This window comes from Lepisma saccharinum, chromosome 23 (assembly GCF_977018435.1).
Source record: "Lepisma saccharinum chromosome 23, izLepSacc3.1, whole genome shotgun sequence".
In the NCBI taxonomy this organism is placed as follows: domain Eukaryota; kingdom Metazoa; phylum Arthropoda; class Insecta; order Zygentoma; family Lepismatidae; genus Lepisma; species Lepisma saccharinum.
In genome coordinates, this window is record NC_139251.1 from 18,850,029 (window position 1) to 18,871,498 (window position 21,470).

Consider the following 21,470-nt stretch of genomic DNA (forward strand, 5'->3'; position numbering starts at 1 on the left):
CACTTTCACTATAACGCTTTCAAATTCTATTGTTGGAATGCCTGCTTTATTGTATATGTCTTTAACTTCTGTTGCCACTATCTTTGTTAGATGATTAACACTGGCATCTTTGTTGGCCATTTGATGGAACTTGTAGGCTCTAAAAACATCCTCAGCCAGTGGTAGCTGATTTTCGACAAGTGGCTGTGGATAACCGAATATTGCATGCCTGTCTTTATGCCTTTGTTGCACATGCCATGATAAGTCTTGCAATAATGGTAACACTGCACTTCACTGCACTCCACAGGACTTATCTCAAGTCTCTAATAGTCTGGAACTGGAATGAGACAGAAATAGCTCTCAATCAGTATTGAAACCAAATCACGAAGAACAAAACGTAGACAATTTAAGCCTTGACATGGAAAAGGATGTAAGTGCCAAATTGGTCAAAAATCCAACTTTGGATGGACAACAATCTATGTTTCATTGACAATGACCTAGAGAGAGAAGGAAGTGCCAAGTACATGCACATGGCTCACTGATGCCGTAAGATGGCATCGGATGCAACTGAAGGGTCGTTGGCATGGAGAAGAATGCTTCTCCTGAAAATTTTACTTTTTGGCACTTACATCGTTTTCCGTGTCAACTCTTCAATTCATACCTTAAAAAATAGTGAAAAAACGTCAAAGAACTAAAAAAAACTAAAGTTGGGTCCCCTAGACATTGCTTAAATGAAAAAAATATTTTCTGTCCCACTACAAGGAAGCCAAGGAGCACCAATTTGACCATGTTTGGTTATCCCACCAAAATTGAACCCACCCTATGTTGAATGTTCAGTACTTGGCAAAGCACTTGCAATACTTGTTTTAAGTAGATACTCCACCTGATAAACATGCCGACATCCATTACAAGCAGCAAAAGAATATAGGGATCGAGGTATGCTATGGACATTTTACGACATCAGGCTATATGGCTCTTAATGTGTTTCCTTTTGCAGATAAAAATGTTTAGTTTATGGCAGAGCAATATCTCTATTGCTCTCCTAACTTTAAATTAGGAAATCCTGCCACCTATATTTCGTGAAGGAAACTACACTATTCGTGACGAAATTTCCTTGGGTAAGAAAATATAATAAAACAAAATCCATATGCTTGTGTTAAGATGTGGCTTTCACACGCAAGGTTCACGAATGCATCTCGGTGTGGAGGTTCTTATCGGCTACTCTGAATTCTTTCCTTTCGTCCGACGAATCTACGTGAGAGGGAAAATAAACCCCGAGGTATCGATTATCTTGGGAATGCGTAATTTTTTCTTCTTTTTCTACAGCGGTCATGGAATAATATGGCACAAGTACCGGGTGCCTCAAAAGCGAGATGTCGTCTGGATGCAATTTTCTATTACGTTTCTGCTACGTATCCGGCCCTAGGGAGGGGCAACTGGGGCACTTGCCCGAGGCCCCTCGCTTCAAGTGCTCTGCTATTTTGCCGGCCTTGATATGACCCACATCCTGCGAGCGATGGGTGGAAGTCTACAGTTTCTTTGACAATGGTGGACAGCACATTGAATAAATATTGTAATTCAGCCTATGATGCGGGACTTTTAAGTCACCCTGTACTTTAAAAGTTAAAAAATTATTGAAATGATATTCTAAAAGGATTACATTTAAATCATGGGCAAATATATCAATCAAAACACGTTAACTTTCACTATTCGTTTAATTAGAATATAATCATGAAGTGAAAAGATTATTTTATTTGAAACGATGTAAATTCACTAATGGCGTCAAAATTCTAAAAAAGGTAAACTACATATAATTATGTTGTTGGATATCATTAAAAGTTGCTACTTTTAAAATAGTAGTTTGATATCGAACTCATCCAGTTTCTACGTCGTACCAGAGGGGTATCGGAAATGCACGGAAATCCTACTTTGGAAACGTTTATTATTCTCCGATGATTTTTGCTTTAAACCTTCAACCTTCTGTACGACACCTTATAGAACTTATGGCTTGAATGATATCCTTTCACTATCTCTTGCAGAAGGACTGGTCAGCTACTCAATGCCTCAGGGTGTCCAGAGAGGAGCGGAGCTGGATCTCTCGGATAAGGTCTACGACGGTAGAGAAGATGCTGGGTACCTGGTGGGAGGCCTAGGGCAGCTGGTGGACGGACAGAAGGGCCAGGACAACTTCCGATTGGACAACGGACGCGGGAAAGGTAGGTTGACCTCTGTAGTGTATTCACTACCTCGTTTCATAGTGATCGTTCTCATAAACTAACAATGATAATTGTACTAGTACGGAGTCCGCAATTTTCCCTGCAGTAAGGGCTAAAACAATTATGGGTCTCGATGAAGAATAACGGTGCTTAAGTAGCAATAGCTGATGTTGCCTTGTAGCCAAAGGTTTCCGGGTTCGATCACCGGTTGAATGCACATAGTTGTTTCGATCCCTGTGTAAACTGATCCAGTCTCAATTAGCCTGTCTCCCCGTTGACGTAGAGGTAAAATTGTCTCCCTTTAATAACGGGGTACAGGTTCGATCCCCGGGTAGAGGCACATAGTGTTTTCTAATCCCACCGTAACACAGTACGTCTACTCCCGATTAGTCTGTTTCAATGTTGACGTAGAGGTAACATCGTCGCCTTGTAACCAAGGCCTCACGGGTTCGATACCCAGTGGAGGCACATAGTGGTTCTGATTCCACTTTATATTTTAGGTGCATAAACACCCAACCAACAGTTTAATTTAATGTAATTTCACGCTAAGGAAAATTCTTCTATATCCTGCATCCCATCTACCCATTTCTCAGTTCACGTAGCAAGAAATGCATGAAATAGAGCCGAGAAAATTTCCTCTGGGCAGCATCCATCGGTTTATCGCGAGAAGACCAGATCTGGAACTCTTGGAATTCTTCTTCTTCGTGTCGACTATATACGGCGACACCTGACCCCATTCGTCTTGCCCCGACGCCACGTGAAAGTCCTTGGGTTCATGTCCCCAAGGATTCGCTCTCTTGTTTCCCCCCCCGACTTAAACCCGTTTCCTTCCACGCCTCCTCTGTTACTCTCAGATAGCACGGAGAAAATCTCCAGCCTCTTGCTTGCATCAATGTTTCTACGGATTCGCTTTGGCACCCAGTGTTGCCAGTCGTTGCTGCCATTTTTAAGCGGCTGTGGTAGGTTCTTTGTAGAGACTATATCAATAATAAAATTCTGTACATGTAGCGGAGTAGTTATCGCTGCGCGCTACGATGCCAGGGGTCATAGGTTAGAATCCCGACCTGGGCATGGGTGTTCTTTGTGAGTGACCGTTTAATTCATCATATTAATTCTCATCGTCGCTATTAGCCAACAGTGGCAGAAAAGCGACGCTAAACAAATATCAAATAAAAAATATGTCGTAAAATGTCAAGAGAGAATACACTAGACTATATAAGCATAATCTTGGTTGTGCATTTTTAAATATATGAACGCCTTGTAATCAAGATGTCCTGGATTCGATACCCCAAGGGGACACGCGGTTTGTAGGTTCGCACTTACTTGACCTCCCTGATGGCGTACTGTTAACGTTGTCATCTTGCAATCAAGGGATCCCAGGTTCGATATCCTGTGGAGGTACATTGCACAGTGGTTCGCATCCAACTTTAAACTGTAGGTTAATTGCCGATTAGCATATATGTGCACAAAGTGGACTTAAAACACTGAAAACAATATGAAACTTCTTCACCCTATTTTAAAGTTGCTTTTCTACCTCTTGCGTTAATCGCATCGATGAGGATGAATTATGAAATTGATGATGGGACAAACACAATGACACATCCATATCTTAACCTATAATCTCTAGCTTCGTAGCGTGTTACTCTGACTACTCCATTATTGACCCTAGTTTCCTTCACGTTCATCTTATTACCGTTCCATCTTCGTTCCAGACTTTCTTAGAGGTCCCTTACCATCAGGTTCGCCAACAGGAGGTCTTAGATTTGTTTATCCTCTCCAATGCCTGCTACATGACTGGCCACGGAAATCCGTTTGATTTAATTATTAAAAATAATTTCAATACTACTATTTTAGTAGTAACACCAAGATGCACCGCTAGATTTGTCCAATGTAATTTGCAAAGACTGATCATTAACAGAACAAGAAGTTGAATTGAACGCTTGAAGGAAGTGACATCACAGCACTTTCCAATTTTTCTCTCGTATTGAACGTTAACGTTCAAGAATTTTTATTTGTTAACGATTCTATATTGGGATCACAGGCAAAAGAACCTGCGCATAACCGCGTGTCCTGTGGATCCACGGAGGGGAGGGGTAGGGTTGATCATGCTTCCTTATGGCCCGAGTTGAACGGATGGAGAAGATGCGCGATGGGTTTTGACAGAAAGGTTCGTTTGTTTCTGGTCGCTCTATAAATAAACCATTCCAAGACAGATTTCAACACACCATAGCACATGGTACAAAAAAAACACTAAGGCACAGAATGATACATACTTATAATCTGTGATGACAAGAAAGTAAATGAGGAACGGTTGAACATTCTTGCATAAATTTATTTAATCATGATTACTACCCCCGACGAATAAATTAAATTCAACAACGAACCATAACATTGCATTTTCGATTAACAAAATGGGGAAAGAGCTACTTCAATATATGTAGAAATAATATGTAGTATATCTTTTGTGTACAGTGTCTCTCAAAAGTTTTAGGACAACGACATTTTAAACTAGGCAACCCAATTTACACAAGCCATTGGTGGGTTGCGTGCAGAGTTAGGCTCAATTTCAGGGTTGCCACATGCACAATAGATATTTATAAAACACACGAAAGAAATATAAACAAGTATTATTGTATAAAATTATTAAAAATATCACTATTATATCGCAAATGATAAAATTCTTTTCTGAAAGAAAAAAAAATAGGTTTTCTAGTATTTCATCGCTGATGAGTCTACAGTAAGGAAAAGAGGTGAGAGGAAACGAAAGGTCACAAAGGAGAGGAGAAAGAGAAAGCGAAAGGAGAAGAGGAAAAGTAGAGGAGAGAAGAAAGATAGGATAGACGAGGAGAGGAGATGTAGTGAGGAGAATGGAAAAAGATTCGAGGAGAGATGAGGAAAAAAGAACAAAGTAGAGGAAAGAGGAGGAAAACGAGAGGAGAGGAGAGGAGAGGAGGAGACGAGAAGAGGGAAGTGGAGAGTAGAGTAAAGGAGAGAAAAGGAGAAGAACGAAGAAAGAAAGAATAGTGCAGTGGAGTCGGAAATCTAAGACAGGAAAGGAGATAAGAGGAGTGGAGAAGAGTGGGATGGAGGAGATAAGATGCGAGAAAAGTAGGGAAGGCGATATGAGATAAAAGCAGAACGGAAAGAGGGGAGAGAAGAAGGAGAAGGAACTGGAGAGAAGAGGTAGTTGCAGAAAATACCGTCTGAGCGTCAAGAATGGATGCATTGGTCAAATTATAGACATGAAACATTCAATAACATTTTGAAATGTATTGGAGAATATATTAGATCGGTGCGAAATGCCTTTTGGCTGAGTTCAGAGCAAATTAAAATCTTCCATGTAAGATCTTTGATTTTACCTGCGATTACACCACTAAAAAAATGAACGTAATTTTTAATATTTATAAGAATTATTCAATTTTTCTCCACTTCTCGGTTCGTTGAAATGGAGATTTTGTGATTCAATATTTCCCCTCCCCCCATCGTTAATTCCAAACTGAATCATTCCGTTTCACACGGCGTGGACAATGAACACAATGGGATATGTCTAAAACTTACGAAAATTTTCTGCCATCGGAAGGGTTTGAACCTACGACCATCAGATTGACAATCCTGAACGGTAACCACTACCCTACAACCACTAGTTCCTTAAACCACGTAGAAGAACCACTACACTACGCCTTTACCTTCGAATGAAACAATAATTCTTTTTAAGTATTCTGTCCCTCCAATATTGTAAATGTCGTAAACACGTATACGTGTAGTTGAACTTTTACTTTAATTTTGATTTGCTTTCTTGTAGTATAACCGATATCTTCGAGATATAATTTTCGAAGTAATTAAAAACGAGAATATTGGTAGTTGTGAAAATGCGAGTTATTTCTTCTAACTTATTATTGTGATTAGACATTACTAATGGAAAATATCTAGAGGCTTGAATATTACAGGACGATGTTCTTTTCCTGTGATACTCGAACAGACAAGATGATTGTTTACTGATGCAAGTCTTGTGTCCAGAACAGTCTTATGAAATGTATTTGCTGTTGCGTAAGATAACACGAAATAATTACACCGTTTGCGAACTACCAAATCTGTGCAACGTTATACGTAAACAGGCGGAAAATTTTATTCATAAAATCACTTCACATTTGACAGTGTTAGTCAAGAGAGACTCGTGGGACACTGTGTTAAGGTGCTGGAGTAAATCCTTCTTATTTTTCTTACTCGAAGAACAACAATTTCTAAGGAAGAGCAACAGTGACGATCTTTCTTATTTCTTTTAAATGCTTACACTTTCCTTTAATTGGGTTAAAAATAAATAAGAATATTGCTTGTATTTCTGTCATTGACGTAGACCAGAGAGAGAGACAGACAGACAGACAGATATTACAAAATAGTTCAAATAGTACGAACGCCATTAAAAAGTCATGATAATTCTATGTTGCGTACTTAGAATTATTCATACAATAAAGAACATGTCTAATTGTGAGTTAACAAAAAAAAAATACAATAATAAAGAGACATTTTCGCATCACGATTGCAGTTCGAAGAAGTCGGGACAGGGATTGAAAGTAACGCACTGTCCTGACTAAATCGGTTAATCGGACGTCTGGTAGCCTTGCATCAATGATTATAAAACTAAAACCACCCAATATTGCAGCTTGAAGACTTTTGCGCAAGAAACAGATTCATTTATACAAGAGAAAAATTGACATTTTTACACATTTCAAAAATCGACGATGTTATTTTCGTATTTATTTATTTATAGGTTCACAGTTAAATATTTTAGGGTTCGAGGGGGAAGCATGGCCCACATGGCCCCTCCCCTGGGTACTGACCTTACGTAGACAGTGGAAGAGAAATTTTGGAGAACCTTTCTGTTAAATTTAGTATTTACATTCACCTTATGCTCAGATAGGTTAAACCGTTTATTGACAATCGTGAACTTTTCGTTTAATAGATAATATTTAGTTTTAAACGACGGGAGAACATTGGTCGAATTTCCTTTCTTGCTCTTTTGAGAGAATATATACTTCTACAATAGCAATCGCGTTCGGGAACCGTGAAAAAATATGACTTGGTTTTCAAAGGCAGACAAGCTTGGTAGTCTAGCTTGCTCGCGATCAAAGTGACTCACTCACGCTATTCAAGGCCGCTTCTTATCGCTAAACACTGTACTTCGATGCACAGTGTCTGCACCCAGCACGTTACAAGTGACCAGAGTCGAATTTTAAAGAGAATATGAAGAATGGTAGATTTCATCAGAGGCGGCTAGGTAGGCACCAGCTCAACATGCAATAGTTTAAGTGATAATTCCTGACAAACAAAAAACCGTATTGAATAATTATTGGGATAGTGATACATGTATCCGCTCTTTTTTAACAATGTAAGCTCGAAGACAATCTGTATTATATTTATTTATATTGGCAACTTGGTCAACCGGAGGTTATTTTAAGGCCTTCGATAATCGAATTGTCTGATCGATTATTTTTTGTTTACCCAGGAACATGCCCCATATCAGATTTCCGAGACCGGGTTACGCTATGAAAAGTCCTCCTCCGTGACCTCCGACTGCAGGACGGCATGGATTCGAGTCCGCCTATGCTCACTCTCTAGGTTCTCGGCCTGTGTATGGGACCGGTGGCAACCCACCATCGTGAAGAAATTGGGGAGCTACGAGTGAGTAGCGTAACCCGGTCTCGGAAATCTGATATGGGGCATGTTCCTGGGTAAACAAAAAATAATCGATCAGACAATTCGATTATCGAAGGCGATAAAATAACCTCCGGTTGACCAAGTTGCCAATATAAATAAATATAATACAGATTGTCTTCGAGCTTACATTGTTAAAAAAGAGCGGATACATGTATCACTATCCCAATAATTATTCAATACGGTTTTTTGTTTGTCAGGAATTATCACTTAAACTATTGCATGTTGAGCTGGTGCCTACCTAGCCGCCTCTGATGAAATCTACCATTCTTCATATTCTCTTTAAAATTCGACTCTGGTCACTTGTAACGTGCTGGGTGCAGACACTGTGCATCGAAGTACAGTGTTTAGCGATAAGAAGCGGCCTTGAATAGCGTGAGTGAGTCACTTTGATCGCGAGCAAGCTAGACTACCAAGCTTGTCTGCCTTTGAAAACCAAGTCATATTTTTTCACGGTTCCCGAACGCGATTGCTATTGTAGAAGTATATATTCTCTCAAAAGAGCAAGAAAGGAAATTCGACCAATGTTCTCCCGTCGTTTAAAACTAAATATTATCTATTAAACGAAAAGTTCACGATTGTCAATAAACGGTTTAACCTATCTGAGCATAAGGTGAATGTAAATACTAAATTTAACAGAAAGGTTCTCCAAAATTTCTCTTCCACTGTCTACGTAAGGTCAGTACCCAGGGGAGGGGCCATGTGGGCCATGCTTCCCCCTCGAACCCTAAAATATTTAACTGTGAACCTATAAATAAATAAATACGAAAATAACATCGTCGATTTTTGAAATGTGTAAAAATGTCAATTTTTCTCTTGTATAAATGAATCTGTTTCTTGCGCAAAAGTCTTCAAGCTGCAATATTGGGTGGTTTTAGTTTTATAATCATTGATGCAAGGCTACCAGACGTCCGATTAACCGATTTAGTCAGGACAGTGCGTTACTTTCAATCCCTGTCCCGACTTCTTCGAACTGCAATCGTGATGCGAAAATGTCTCTTTATTATTGTATTTTTTTTTTGTTAACTCACAATTAGACATGTTCTTTATTGTATGAATAATTCTAAGTACGCAACATAGAATTATCATGACTTTTTAATGGCGTTCGTACTATTTGAACTATTTTGTAATATCTGTCTGTCTGTCTGTCTCTCTCTCTGGTCTACGTCAATGACAGAAATACAAGCAATATTCTTATTTATTTTTAACCCAATTAAAGGAAAGTGTAAGCATTTAAAAGAAATAAGAAAGATCGTCACTGTTGCTCTTCCTTAGAAATTGTTGTTCTTCGAGTAAGAAAAATAAGAAGGATTTACTCCAGCACCTTAACACAGTGTCCCACGAGTCTCTCTTGACTAACACTGTCAAATGTGAAGTGATTTTATGAATAAAATTTTCCGCCTGTTTACGTATAACGTTGCACAGATTTGGTAGTTCGCAAACGGTGTAATTATTTCGTGTTATCTTACGCAACAGCAAATACATTTCATAAGACTGTTCTGGACACAAGACTTGCATCAGTAAACAATCATCTTGTCTGTTCGAGTATCACAGGAATAGAACATCGTCCTGTAATATTCAAGCCTCTAGATATTTTCCATTAGTAATGTCTAATCACAATAATAAGTTAGAAGAAATAACTCGCATTTTCACAACTACCAATATTCTCGTTTTTAATTACTTCGAAAATTATATCTCGAAGATATCGGTTATACTACAAGAAAGCAAATCAAAATTAAAGTAAAAGTTCAACTACACGTATACGTGTTTACGACATTTACAATATTGGAGGGACAGAATACTTAAAAAGAATTATTGTTTCATTCGAAGGTAAAGGCGTAGTGTAGTGGTTCTTCTACGTGGTTTAAGGAACTAGTGGTTGTAGGGTAGTGGTTACCGTTCAGGATTGTCAATCTGATGGTCGTAGGTTCAAACCCTTCCGATGGCAGAAAATTTTCGTAAGTTTTAGACATATCCCATTGTGTTCATTGTCCACGCCGTGTGAAACGGAATGATTCAGTTTGGAATTAACGATGGGGGAGGGGAAATATTGAATTACAAAATCTCCATTTCAACGAACCGAGAAGTGGAGAAAAATTGAATAATTCTTATAAATATTAAAAATTACGTTCATTTTTTTAGTGGTGTAATCGCAGGTAAAATCAAAGATCTTACATGGAAGATTTTAATTTGCTCTGAACTCAGCCAAAAGGCATTTCGCACCGATCTAATATATTCTCCAATACATTACAAAATGTTATTGAATGTTTCATGTCTATAATTTCACCAATGCATCCATTCTTGACGCTCAGACGGTGTTTTCTGCAACTACCTCTTCTCTCCAGTTCCTTCTCCTTCTTCTCTCCCCTCTTTCCGTTCTGCTTTTATCTCATATCGCCTTCCCTACTTTTCTCGCATCTTATCTCCATCCCACTCTTCTCCACTCCTCTTATCTCCTTTCCTGTCTTAGATTTCCGACTCCACTGCACTATTCTTTCTTTCTTCGTTCTTCTCTTTTTCTCTCCTTTACTCTACTCTCCACTTCCCTCTTCTCGTCTCCTCCTCTCCTCTCCTCTCCTCTCGTTTTCCTTCTCTTTTCTCTTCTTTGTTCTTTTTTCCTCATCTCTCCTCGAATCTTTTTCTATTCTCCTCACTACATCTCCTCTCCTCGTCTATCCTATCTTTCTTCTCTCCTCTACTTTTCCTCTTCTCCTTTCGCTTTCTCTTTCTCCTCTCCTTTGTGACCTTTCGTTTCCTCTCACCTCTTTTCCTTACTGTAGACTCATCAGCGATGAAATACTAGAAACCCTATTTTTCTTTCTTTCAGAAAAGAATTTTGTCATTTGCGATATAATAGTGATATTTTTAATAATTTTATACAGTAATACTTGTTTATATTTCTTTCGTGTGTTTTATAAATATCTATTGTGCATGTGGCAACCCTGAAATTGAGCCTAACTCTGCACGCAACCCACCAACGGCTTGTGTTAATTGGGTTGCCTAGTTTAAAATGTCGTTGTCCTAAAACTTTTGAGAGACACTGTACAATAAATCACAGTTCTTTCAAGATTCCGATATGTATTTCCTGTTAAAAGAAAATTATTATCTTTGTTGAGGATAATAACTTTTTCTTAAAGAGCGACCTGCCATCTTTCGGTAAGTTTTTCCTTTGATCAATGACGAGTGCAATTTCAGAGTTTTCAAGATTACATTAAGAACGCTGTTCAATACCTTTCAATCGTAGATTTTCTTGCGTCTTGCACGCTTAGTTTCAATGCCAATTGAATCGTGTACGCAAGCCTTAACGTTAAAGCGGACACCGGCGCACTATACAAGTGGAATGCCTCCTTCTCGCCGACTAATGTTATTCCTCCCACCCCCATTGGTTGGTTCACACTTCAGCTCTTCTGTTTCCAATAACTTTCTCTGCTCAATAGGAAATTCCTGGTCGACTGAGGACCCGTCCACAGACATTGACGGATTGCGTTCCTTTTCCACCAGAGGGAACTCGCTGCTGAGGTACGCAGGATCGAATCCCTGAAGCGGAACGCGGACCGTAAAAGTGGCTGCCTTCCACTTCCCTCCTCGCCTTTTTCCGGGGAAGAGTTAAGTTTGGAGAAAGAAGGGTTGGTCCTCGCATTCCTTCACAATTTCCTAAGCCCCTTTTCTCTTCCCTTCTTTCGTTTTCTTCGTCCGTTTTTTTCTGCATTCGTTTTGAAAGGCTTCCTCCTCTCCCTGCCTTTTTAAAAATGCAACCAGCATGTTTCTACAGCTCCACCAATTGAAACACTCTGTCTTGCGGGACGTGACCGCCCTGCCAAAGTCTCCTGTTGCGTTGCTCCGGAGCCACTCACAGATGCCGCCACCGTCGGATAGTTCTGAGCCACGCCATCTTCCTAATGGATGCGCGAAGCCATTATGACGTCAGCCAGCGTAATTATGGTCGTAAAATCGGCAGACTCAATTCTAAACCTTGCATTTGTCAATTAAAATTGTACGTTAAATTCTTTAGCCATTCTAACAATACATAAGCAATACCTTCTGAGATATTCAAAAAGTAAGGAAAAATTAATTATTAAAATGTTAATAATAGATGGCAGCACGAAGATACCTTGCATATTTTAACTGATTTGACTCTAACTGTAACGTCTTATGAGAAATTTCTTTTTAATTTATGGTAGCTTAAATCGTAGCTGTAAACTTTCATTCAAAATTAATTACTTTATTCAGCATATAAGTATGAAAAAAGAGCACTTGATGAAATTCACCCAGAAGACTGTAGTACATGGCTGCATACATAAAGGATCGAGCAGAACAGAATAACAGTTCTTCGTCCTTATATTCTGTGAGAGTTCCGGAGCTGTACGACTGCAAATATCCCAAATCCAGCAGAAAGTTTTGAGTTAATGACCTGGTATAATTTTGAAACAATACTGGAGAGTTCCCCAATCGAAAATTTTAATTAACAGCATGTGAAAAGTGTGTGAATCAGTTCGCACCATCTGTTCCAGGTGGCAGCACAGATATAAATGTTTGTAAGATATGCCAGAAATGTGTACACCTACTTCAGGTTGCTGTGACTTATAGATGGCAACAAAATTTAATATATAAAATGGATGTATGTGTGTGTGTGTGTGTGTGTGTGTGTATGTTTGTTCCGGCATAACTTTCGAACGCCTGGAGCGATTTCAACCAAACTTGGTACGCGTATCACTTGCAACCTGGAAAGAAATACTGTGGGAGTAAGACACCCCTGGGGTGGGGTGGGGGTGGGGAGGGGATGACATGTAAAATAATCGAAAACAACCTATATTAGTGTGGAATCAATAGTTTTCGGGGTCTCCAAGATGAATAGTGACACTACCAATGCCATTCAACTTCAAGACACCTATGGTACCCCTACGGTGGGGGTGGGAAGGGGGTGATATGTAAATATAATCGAAAACTACCGATATTAATGTGGAATCCATAGTTTTCGGGGTCGTTAAGATGAATACTGACACTACTAATGCCATTCAACTTCAAGACACCTATGGTACCCCTACCGTGGGGGTGGGAAGGGGGTGATATGTAAATATAATCGAAAACTACCGATATTAATGTGCAATCCATAGTTTTCGGGGTCGTTAGTGACTCTACTAATGCCATTCAACTTCAAGACACCTATGGTACCCCTACGGTGGGGGTGGGAAGGGGGTGATATGTAAATATAATCTAAAACTACCGATGTTAGTGTGGAATCCATAGTTTTCGGGGTCGTTAAGATGAATAGTGACACTACTAATGCCATTCAACTTCAAGACACCTATGGTACCCCTACGGTGGGGGTGGGAAGGGGGTGATATGTAAATATAATCTAAAACTACCGATGTTAGTGTGGAATCCATAGTTTTCGGGGTCGTTAAGATGAATAGTGACACTACTAATGCCATTCAACTTCAAGACACCTATGGTACCCCTACGGTGGGGGTGGGAAGGGGGTGACATGTAAATATAATCGAAAACGACCGATACTAGTGTGGAATCCATAGTTTTCGTGGTCGCTAATATGAATAGTGACACTTCCAATGCCGTTCAACCCCAAGCTTATTTTACACTATAGTCAGAATTCATTCTTTTCCTGTCTAATAGAAGATTGTAATAAATTAATACCCGGGAAACGCCTGGCAATCGGCTAGTAAAATATATCCCAAAATAAGAGGTTAGCCGATTTTAAAATGTCGCAAATATTGGTGTGTGTGGGGGAGGTGTGTGAAATCTCATTTGATATTTCATTTAGCGTCGTTTATCTGACACTTTTGCAAGGTGGCTACTCTGGAACAATGATAACATTCTAGTATAACTCCCGGTGTTTAAGGCGAACTTTCCAAAACTTCAAGTGTACAATCAGATGTTTTCTCTATTTCAGCCTTACGTATTACCGCCCGTATCCCACCCCCTCACACATACATATATTAACAATATATACAAGACTATATACATCTAGAAACAAGTCACAGATGTTACAGTATATAGTAATCTACGAAAAATTGTTAATTGTATAAGAATCTCAAATTTACCCAAGATATCTTAGCTTGCAATAATTTTCCGTCTAGCTGCTAAGGACATTAACAAAGCAAACGGATTGAGAGAATTATCTTTTTATTTTCCACGAAGCTTTCTTTTCTTTTCCCTCCTCGATAAAAATAGAAATTGAACAGTTTAAAACTTGCCTCAGGGCATTAAAAGTATATATATTAATAAAAGTTGCAATTTTTCACGTCTAAGGAGAAAAATTAAGGTAGAATTCACGCATAATCCCCGGAGCCAATAATTCCCGGAATTCAATGAATTTCCTGTGAGTAGCCACCCTGTTTTGGCTAATCGCGACGATGCGGATGAGTCATGGTATGTTGAAGGAACACTCACCACGAATATCCATGCCGGGATTCGAATCTGAGGCCCACTTGCGTCGTAGCGTGCTGTGCTAACAACTCCGATGCGGAGGTTATGTAGGAGTGTCGTTTTTGCACCTTTCACATTGTCCAACAGTAATGTTATTCAACGTCAGCGATTTTATTGTATCTTGAACGCAATGTTTCAATGAAAGTTGAAGCGGTAACTGTTCTTGAAGCATCTTTTGTTCTCGAGAAGATGAGTTGAGCTACTCTGTTGTTGAAGTTACGGCAGCGTCTGCCTTATCCAAAAACTTCCATCTCTTTAAGTTCACCCTCTCCATTCAGTACGGAAAGACTGTAGCAGGTTCATTCAGAAACCGTCCCCAGCCTAAGTGCAGTTGTCTCGAATCCCAGCGTCGTCAACTCACAAAAGAAACCAAAAGTACTACATTTCCCGTCTTCCCTCTTTCTTTTTAAGCCTTCTTCTCTTCCCCGACTCCTTTTTGGCGTCTGTTTACTGAAAGTCGCCTTTGAAATAAGAGGAAACATTTTAACGGAGGCGTCAACACCTGTTATTTACACCAGCTTCAATTCATGTTCGTGGGTGAGAGCTTCCGTATTCCGTTAAGTGCATTTATTTATAGGCTCTTGAGAATTCGTAGGAAAGGGGCTGTCGCACCTTTCGGTCGCTGAGCCTATTGTCTGTAAATGCCTTGTTCCTGATGCGAGGTGGAGTAAAAGTTCACGGCAAGAATACGTAGGGACTGGTTACGATTGACACAAACTTGCATTTCGACTTTTGTTGAACTCGCACCTTTACACTGTCTCAGCTATTCTGGATCCAGGTCGAGCATAGCGTCAGAGAAGTGGGGGTAATCGAGCAGGCAGAGCGAAGCAGTACACGCTGCTGGTAAGGCTGGTAACTGCAGTCGCTTTCCCCCTCCACGCAATCCCATTCCCTCTCACGTGTTCATTGGTGGAGCCGTCTCGCGTCACTACTTGCGCAGAGATTTGTTTTCGTTCGCCTGCTCCAGAGTTGGCTCAGATAGAGTGTAGTCTTATGATGGTAAGTGGTTAGTACAGCCCGCCTCGATACCAGGGCTCTCTGGTTCGAATCCCGGCTTGGGCATTGGTGTTATTTGTGAGTGTCCCTTCATGAATCTCATTATAGCATCGCTCAACCTAAAACCAGTGAAAAGTGGCAGAAAAGTGGCGCTAAATAACGAAACTACAAACGAACCAAAAGTGTAAGGAAGGAGCGTAGCCACCAGGGGGGTGAGGAGGGGTTCTACTCCACCGAAATAGCCTACATGAGAAATTTGTTAAGATTTTTTTTTATGTAAGAGCAAGGATGACACCCTTACGAACAAGAATACAAGGAGAAAAGAAATAGAAGAACCACAAGTAAAGAGTAAATGATGAAAACGTGAATAAAAGAAAGAGAGGGAGAGAACAGAAGAGAGAATGAATAAAGAAAGAACAAAAACAGAGGAAGAGGCATGACCAGTTAAACACAGTCCACCTGGAAATATTTTGTCCACCGTTGAGCGGGCACGAATAACATTTCCTAACGACAATGCTGGAAGACAATCGTACTGAAGGTAGAAAATTAACCTATAAAGTATCGTGACTCTGGAACTGACACGGATATATTGTATAGGGTGTTCCGTATAGAACGCCGAGTTAGAAAATTAAATAAAAATAGGGAAAATATCGTGAAAATAGTTATACGAGCACATATATGTAAGCAGTAACATCTCCCATTTACGTATGAAAGACAATGTTAGGCATATGTCCATCCCTATTGCGTTTATACGCTCCACAAAATTATTGATAACCCTCTCGCAGATGTCTGTCCCAATGCCTCCAATCACCCGTATGATTTCCGCCTTCAGTTCCAGAAGGGTTCGTGGTTTGTTGGCGTACACCTGTGATTTCACAAACCCCCATAAGAAGAAATCACAGGGTGTAAGATCACACTCCACCTGCCAAAACCCTCACCACACAGTCGTTCTCAGCGGATGGATGGGTTTCACGCTCCTGGATCATTCCAGGATTTTCGGAAGGAAACCGCAACAAACGAGTCAAAACAATTGATCGGCATGACAACAGATGCCAACATTGGTAAAAACAGGTCTGCCAACCTCGAAACAAAACAATAGCACTCGATTCAAATTCGGCGTCCTGTACGGAACACCCTATATTTGCAGCGTATTGCTAGTTGTTTTCAGATAAAAATTAAAAGTCTGGCAACCCTGCCTTTGAATGTGTAATGCATGGATATGGATCATAGTTACCAACGAACACTAGTCGTCAACTCTTCCGTTTTTGTAATGCCTACTGGGGATGAAATTCATGAGAAAAAAACTGTTCTGGCAGCTTTAAGCGTTCCTTAGCAATTTAACGAAAAAAACTGCGGCTGAAATTACAAATAGAAATACTGAACGGTTAAATAAATTTCAACATGCATTTATTTCATAAATGTGAATAAAATTATTTTTCAAACGCCACTAGAGGGTACTACTGACTAAGAACTAGTTAGTGGGAGGAAGTCATAGACCAGGACCAATATGTCTGTTATCTATGTTGAGATAATATGCTATTTTGAAGTGTCTAATTGAAAATTTTCAGATACTTAGAAATAATGCTTGTTTTATGTAACATTTTACTGTTTGACACTGAAGAACTATGGTAAGTATATAGCAAAACTAATTTCAATTTAGTAATAAAAAACTATCATCTGAAATTTGAAGGTGTTTTCATTTTGAAAGTAAATGTTAGGTAACCCAAATCACCGTAGATTTTTTTTAAAAATAAAATTATATGGAATCGGAATAGAAACAAAACTTCATCATGTACAGAGTGCAACATAATGTATCTGGGTAGGTGCGCATGCGCAAGAATCTCCCATGTTGACGCAGCTGCAGAGCTCACAATTAGTCTGCCATGAAACGTTGGCCGATTCAGACACGGATCGTGACAGTGGAGGCGTTCATTTGAACAGGCTCCATTCAGGAAAGTCAGCTGATTTAGCGATTTCTAAGTAGATATTTAGTGATTTCAGCGTTTCAAGGTGTATTTTGCTGTGGTAACGAAACCTGTTTTCCTTCATTTATTCTGGTTATGTTATGTCGCTTTACTGCTGTGAAAATGAATGAATTGATGAAGAAGATAAGACAAACACATTGTCTTATTCATAATTCGAACATAGGATACTTATATGTGAATTGTATTATTTTGACGCTCATGTTTCGAACTCTTTCCAGGTTACGAATGGGTCGGTTGGAAAAATGACACCGGTCTCATTGGACGTCCTGTAGAGATGATATTTGAGTTCGACAGAGTTCGGAACTTCTCGGCGATGTATCTCCACACGAACAATTTTTACAGCAAAGATGTCCAGGTAATATTTCTCAATATCTTATTTATCTGTATTGTGAGTTTGTGTGGGTGGGTGGGTGTCTGTGTGTGCGTGAGTGCGTGGGTGTGGTCTGTAACTATATTTTTAATTAGTGTCTTTGTGTGCCTTATATCGTGGACAACTAGTGCATATTTAACTGTCGCTATATGTGCAGGGTGTTCCTAAAAATCTGGAATAACGTGGATTTTTGTTGATTTCCTTTTGTACCCCGTTATGCGTAACACACAAAACCAGTCAATGCTGCCATTCCATTAACACTTGGTTGATGATGGTAACATCAATTTACAGACAAGCATATCTAAATCCTCTTGGGTAGATTCTTCGCGATGGCCACTCAACTCTTCGACGGTGCCCTAACCAGTGACATAGATAATGATGATCAAGGTATTCTCGCAAATGAGTGGAAAGAGAAGAAAATCAATGAACTCACTATGATTATAAAATTTTTGGAACACCCTGTAGATTATGCTACTTTGTAGTAAACAACTTACAGCTGCGTTTGGTGTGTAACTAAGGTTGCCATAGTTCTCCTTTGTTAATTCGAGACAGTGACTAAACGTAAATTTAAAAGTTAGCCTTTAATACAATAACAACAAATAAGAATGTCATTTAATCTCCATAGAGTAAAGCAACGTTGCCCAATTTTACTTCGTTATTCAATTTCTATTTATTTCTTGTTGCAGATTTTTCTGTCTGTTGTTGATTTTCTGTTACTCTTTTCTTTTCATTTCTGTGTCTTCCCTTCTTTGCTGTTCTTCCCTCTCCTTTCTTTCTTTCGACATTTTTATTTGTCTTTCTCTTTACATCTCCCTCCCTCTCTCTCTCTCTGTTTATCCCCGTTTCTCGCTTCATTTCTTTTTCCACCTCCTTACGCTGATCTTATCACTTTTCTCCGTCCCTCCTGTTCTTTACTTTATCATTATCACTATGTTGTCCTCCTCCTTCCTCTTTATCTCTTCTCCCATATACCTATTTGTCTCTCTACCTCTACTTTCATTCCTCTTTCTTCTCCTGTTATCTAACATTACTTTCATTCCTCCCCTTTCTCCACCATTTAATTTTCTTCTTTCTCTGTCTACCACTACTTTCATTCCTATACTTTCTCTTTTTAAAATATTATTATTTTACCATGATCCGTAAACACGACGTTTTTAAAAACAGTTTCGTATTTTAGCCCTACTTGGAAAATTTTCTGCATGCGCCCATGGAAAGAGACTGTGTATATTATTTTCTTGAATCATCTGGAAATCCTTCTGCACGTGTAATCAAATTACAAGCTTAAGTTTCATTTCTCCATGGAAAACGAAAGCATAATATCATAGGGAAGTTATGATTTCTCCAAGACTCAGAAAAAGAAGAAAACAAGAAGACGAGAGAAATTGAACCTTGTGCTCCATAAATCTTTTTCATTCCACCGTTGCAGGATAGAAAGTGCTTGAAAATTTCTTGGCATCGGAGCAAATTAAAATTTGTCTTGTACCATTGGAAACTTTTCCTTTTTTTCCCCCTTCTGGTCTCTGTAAATAGTCCGCTAAGAAATGACCGTTAAGGAAAAACAGAGCAAGGGTAAGGGAAGGGAGTTCCAGGAATCTTGAACAAAAGTTTTTTTCCGCTTCAAGATGCTAGCGGTCCAGAAACGGAATTAGATTATCGCTTTACTGTTGGTTAATTAGATTTTGTTTTGCTTCTTCTGCTTCGTCCAACTTTGTTAACGAATACAAATTGCTTTTGCAGAAACGGATAGACAAAGTTGAAAACAAAGAAGGAAAACAGGAATCTTTGAAAAGTGTCTGTGTCTGGCAAAGGGAGTGCTGAGGATAAGGTTTTGATTCTAATTACTTGATTGGTGCCAAATATTCCACAGCGTTAGATTGCAGAGAGGAAAGCTCTCAGTGTTTGAATGGTAATGATGTGTGTTTGGGAATATGATGGTGTAAGGCTTTGTTCCTGTTTGAGACCCATTTGTATTGGTCGAATATAAAAGTCATTAATGGTTGCACAATTAGAAGATTGTACATATACAATGCATATTTTATCTATCAATGTCAGTTGGAAACCCTGCGCGCATGCCCAGGAATGTCCCACGCTTAAAAAGCTGCAAGATTCGCAATCAGTCTGCAATGGAACGTTGGCCGGTTCAGTCACGATCGCGGCAGTGGAGGCGCTCATCCGAAGAAGGAGATATAGCTGGCACTGCGGCGATTTTCCAATGAGGTTCACCGTCAACCAGTGACACAGTACAATGAAGTGGGTGAGAAAACTTACAGCCAATGGCAGTGTGCGAAACATGAAATCTCCAGGCCGAAGGAGACCCTGTTCGGATGAACTCCTCCACTGCCACACGAAACTTGTTCGGATGAACGCCTCCACTGCCACACGACACTTGTTCGGATGAACGCCTCCACTGCCGCGATTCGTGTCGGAACCGGCCAAATTCCCATAGCAGTCTGATTGCGAGCCTTGCAGCTACCTGCGCATGCGCGCCTGAATTCCGACAGGTTTACCAACTGATATTGGTAGATAGAGCAACCACCACCTTATATTTATGAATAAAGATAAACGAAGCTTGATACGAGTGTCTTAAAGCAGGATCAAGCAAGCAAGCAAAGCATATTTTTTCTGAGATAATTCAGGATGGCTTCGAGAATATGAAGACCAATAGGAGAAGGAGATAGGTGGAAAGTAAGATACAACGGAGAATTGTATCACCAATATCAGAGTCATGAATAACCATTTTCATTAAGTTAAGGCAGTGTATATTTCTTAAATACCTCATGTTAAAAGACACAGAATAATAAATAACTTTCCATTTTCACGTGTTTATTCTAACTCAATATTCTTCTACCGACATCTATGAACGAAGAAGTTAAGCTTTGGTATTAAATCATTTTGGATCAATAACTTCTAAGAGTTGAGATCATGGCACGACCTAGGCTGTTCTTATGGCAAAAGTGCAGTGTGTACGCAATTTTGGCGCCAAACAAAGGGCGCACTTAGATATGACTTAGTGAGCCAGTCCTGACCTGCATCATAGCACTATTCTGGAGCGTCTGAGGGCAAAAAAATCATAAGTGTCTATGGTATCGAACTCTATTCTAAGGTTAAAGCAGAGTCACCATGTACTGTTTACACAACGCTTCGGTAAGGCAGAAAATTAACTACGTCCCCGAAAGTAGTTCTACATCGCTTTCAGCTTGTAAGCTTGGTTATTATGAGCCCTGGAGCTTATTTCTGGTGCCCGATGCTTCTTGTATTTCCGAACGCAGGCTCGCCGACCAGCGGGGAACCCCCAGATACATGCAGTTCCGCCGTGTCATGCTTTTTACTCGCCGCGTTCGAGGAGGGGGGATCCCCACGGGAAACACCAACGCCATCTCGACGGGTGTCTAATGAAGCGCGGCGGAAGAAGCACGTGATTGCTCGTTTCCGACAAGTTGCAAGCTAAACCCAATTTGGCCGCTGGAGGAGAAACATTGGGTGCAAGGAAACAGACACAGCGAGGAAAAAAAACTTAATTGCGTCAATTATTGACGATGAAAGACAATGCTAACGGACGATGCGCTGCTGGGCGAATCTTGTTTGTGTTCCTTTTTTTGTTGTTGTTGTTTCGGTGCAGTTCTGCTTGCCGTTTAATGAGGCTGGGTTTTTGTTTCAATTCAGATGATTACGGCACTGCAAACAGCTTTAGAACGCCAATAAGGATGCCTGTAAAATTATCCTTATTTAAGGATCGCCCACATCCATCCTTATCTCAAGATCTACTGT

At 39.8% G+C, this 21,470-nt stretch overlaps 1 protein-coding gene across 3 annotated transcripts in view; it reads left to right on the forward strand.

Annotated features, from left to right (window-relative positions):
- Positions 1–21,470, forward strand: part of Ddr (discoidin domain-containing receptor 2) — a 507,427-nt gene that overhangs the window by 401,089 nt on the left and 84,868 nt on the right. For all 3 annotated transcript variants that reach the window (XM_083110009.1, XM_083110008.1, XM_083110010.1), the window contains 2 exons: positions 2,019–2,195; positions 17,551–17,687. In XM_083110009.1, coding sequence (XP_082966135.1) covers positions 2,019–2,195; positions 17,551–17,687 — 314 coding nt within the window. The remainder of the gene's footprint in view (positions 1–2,018; positions 2,196–17,550; positions 17,688–21,470) is intronic.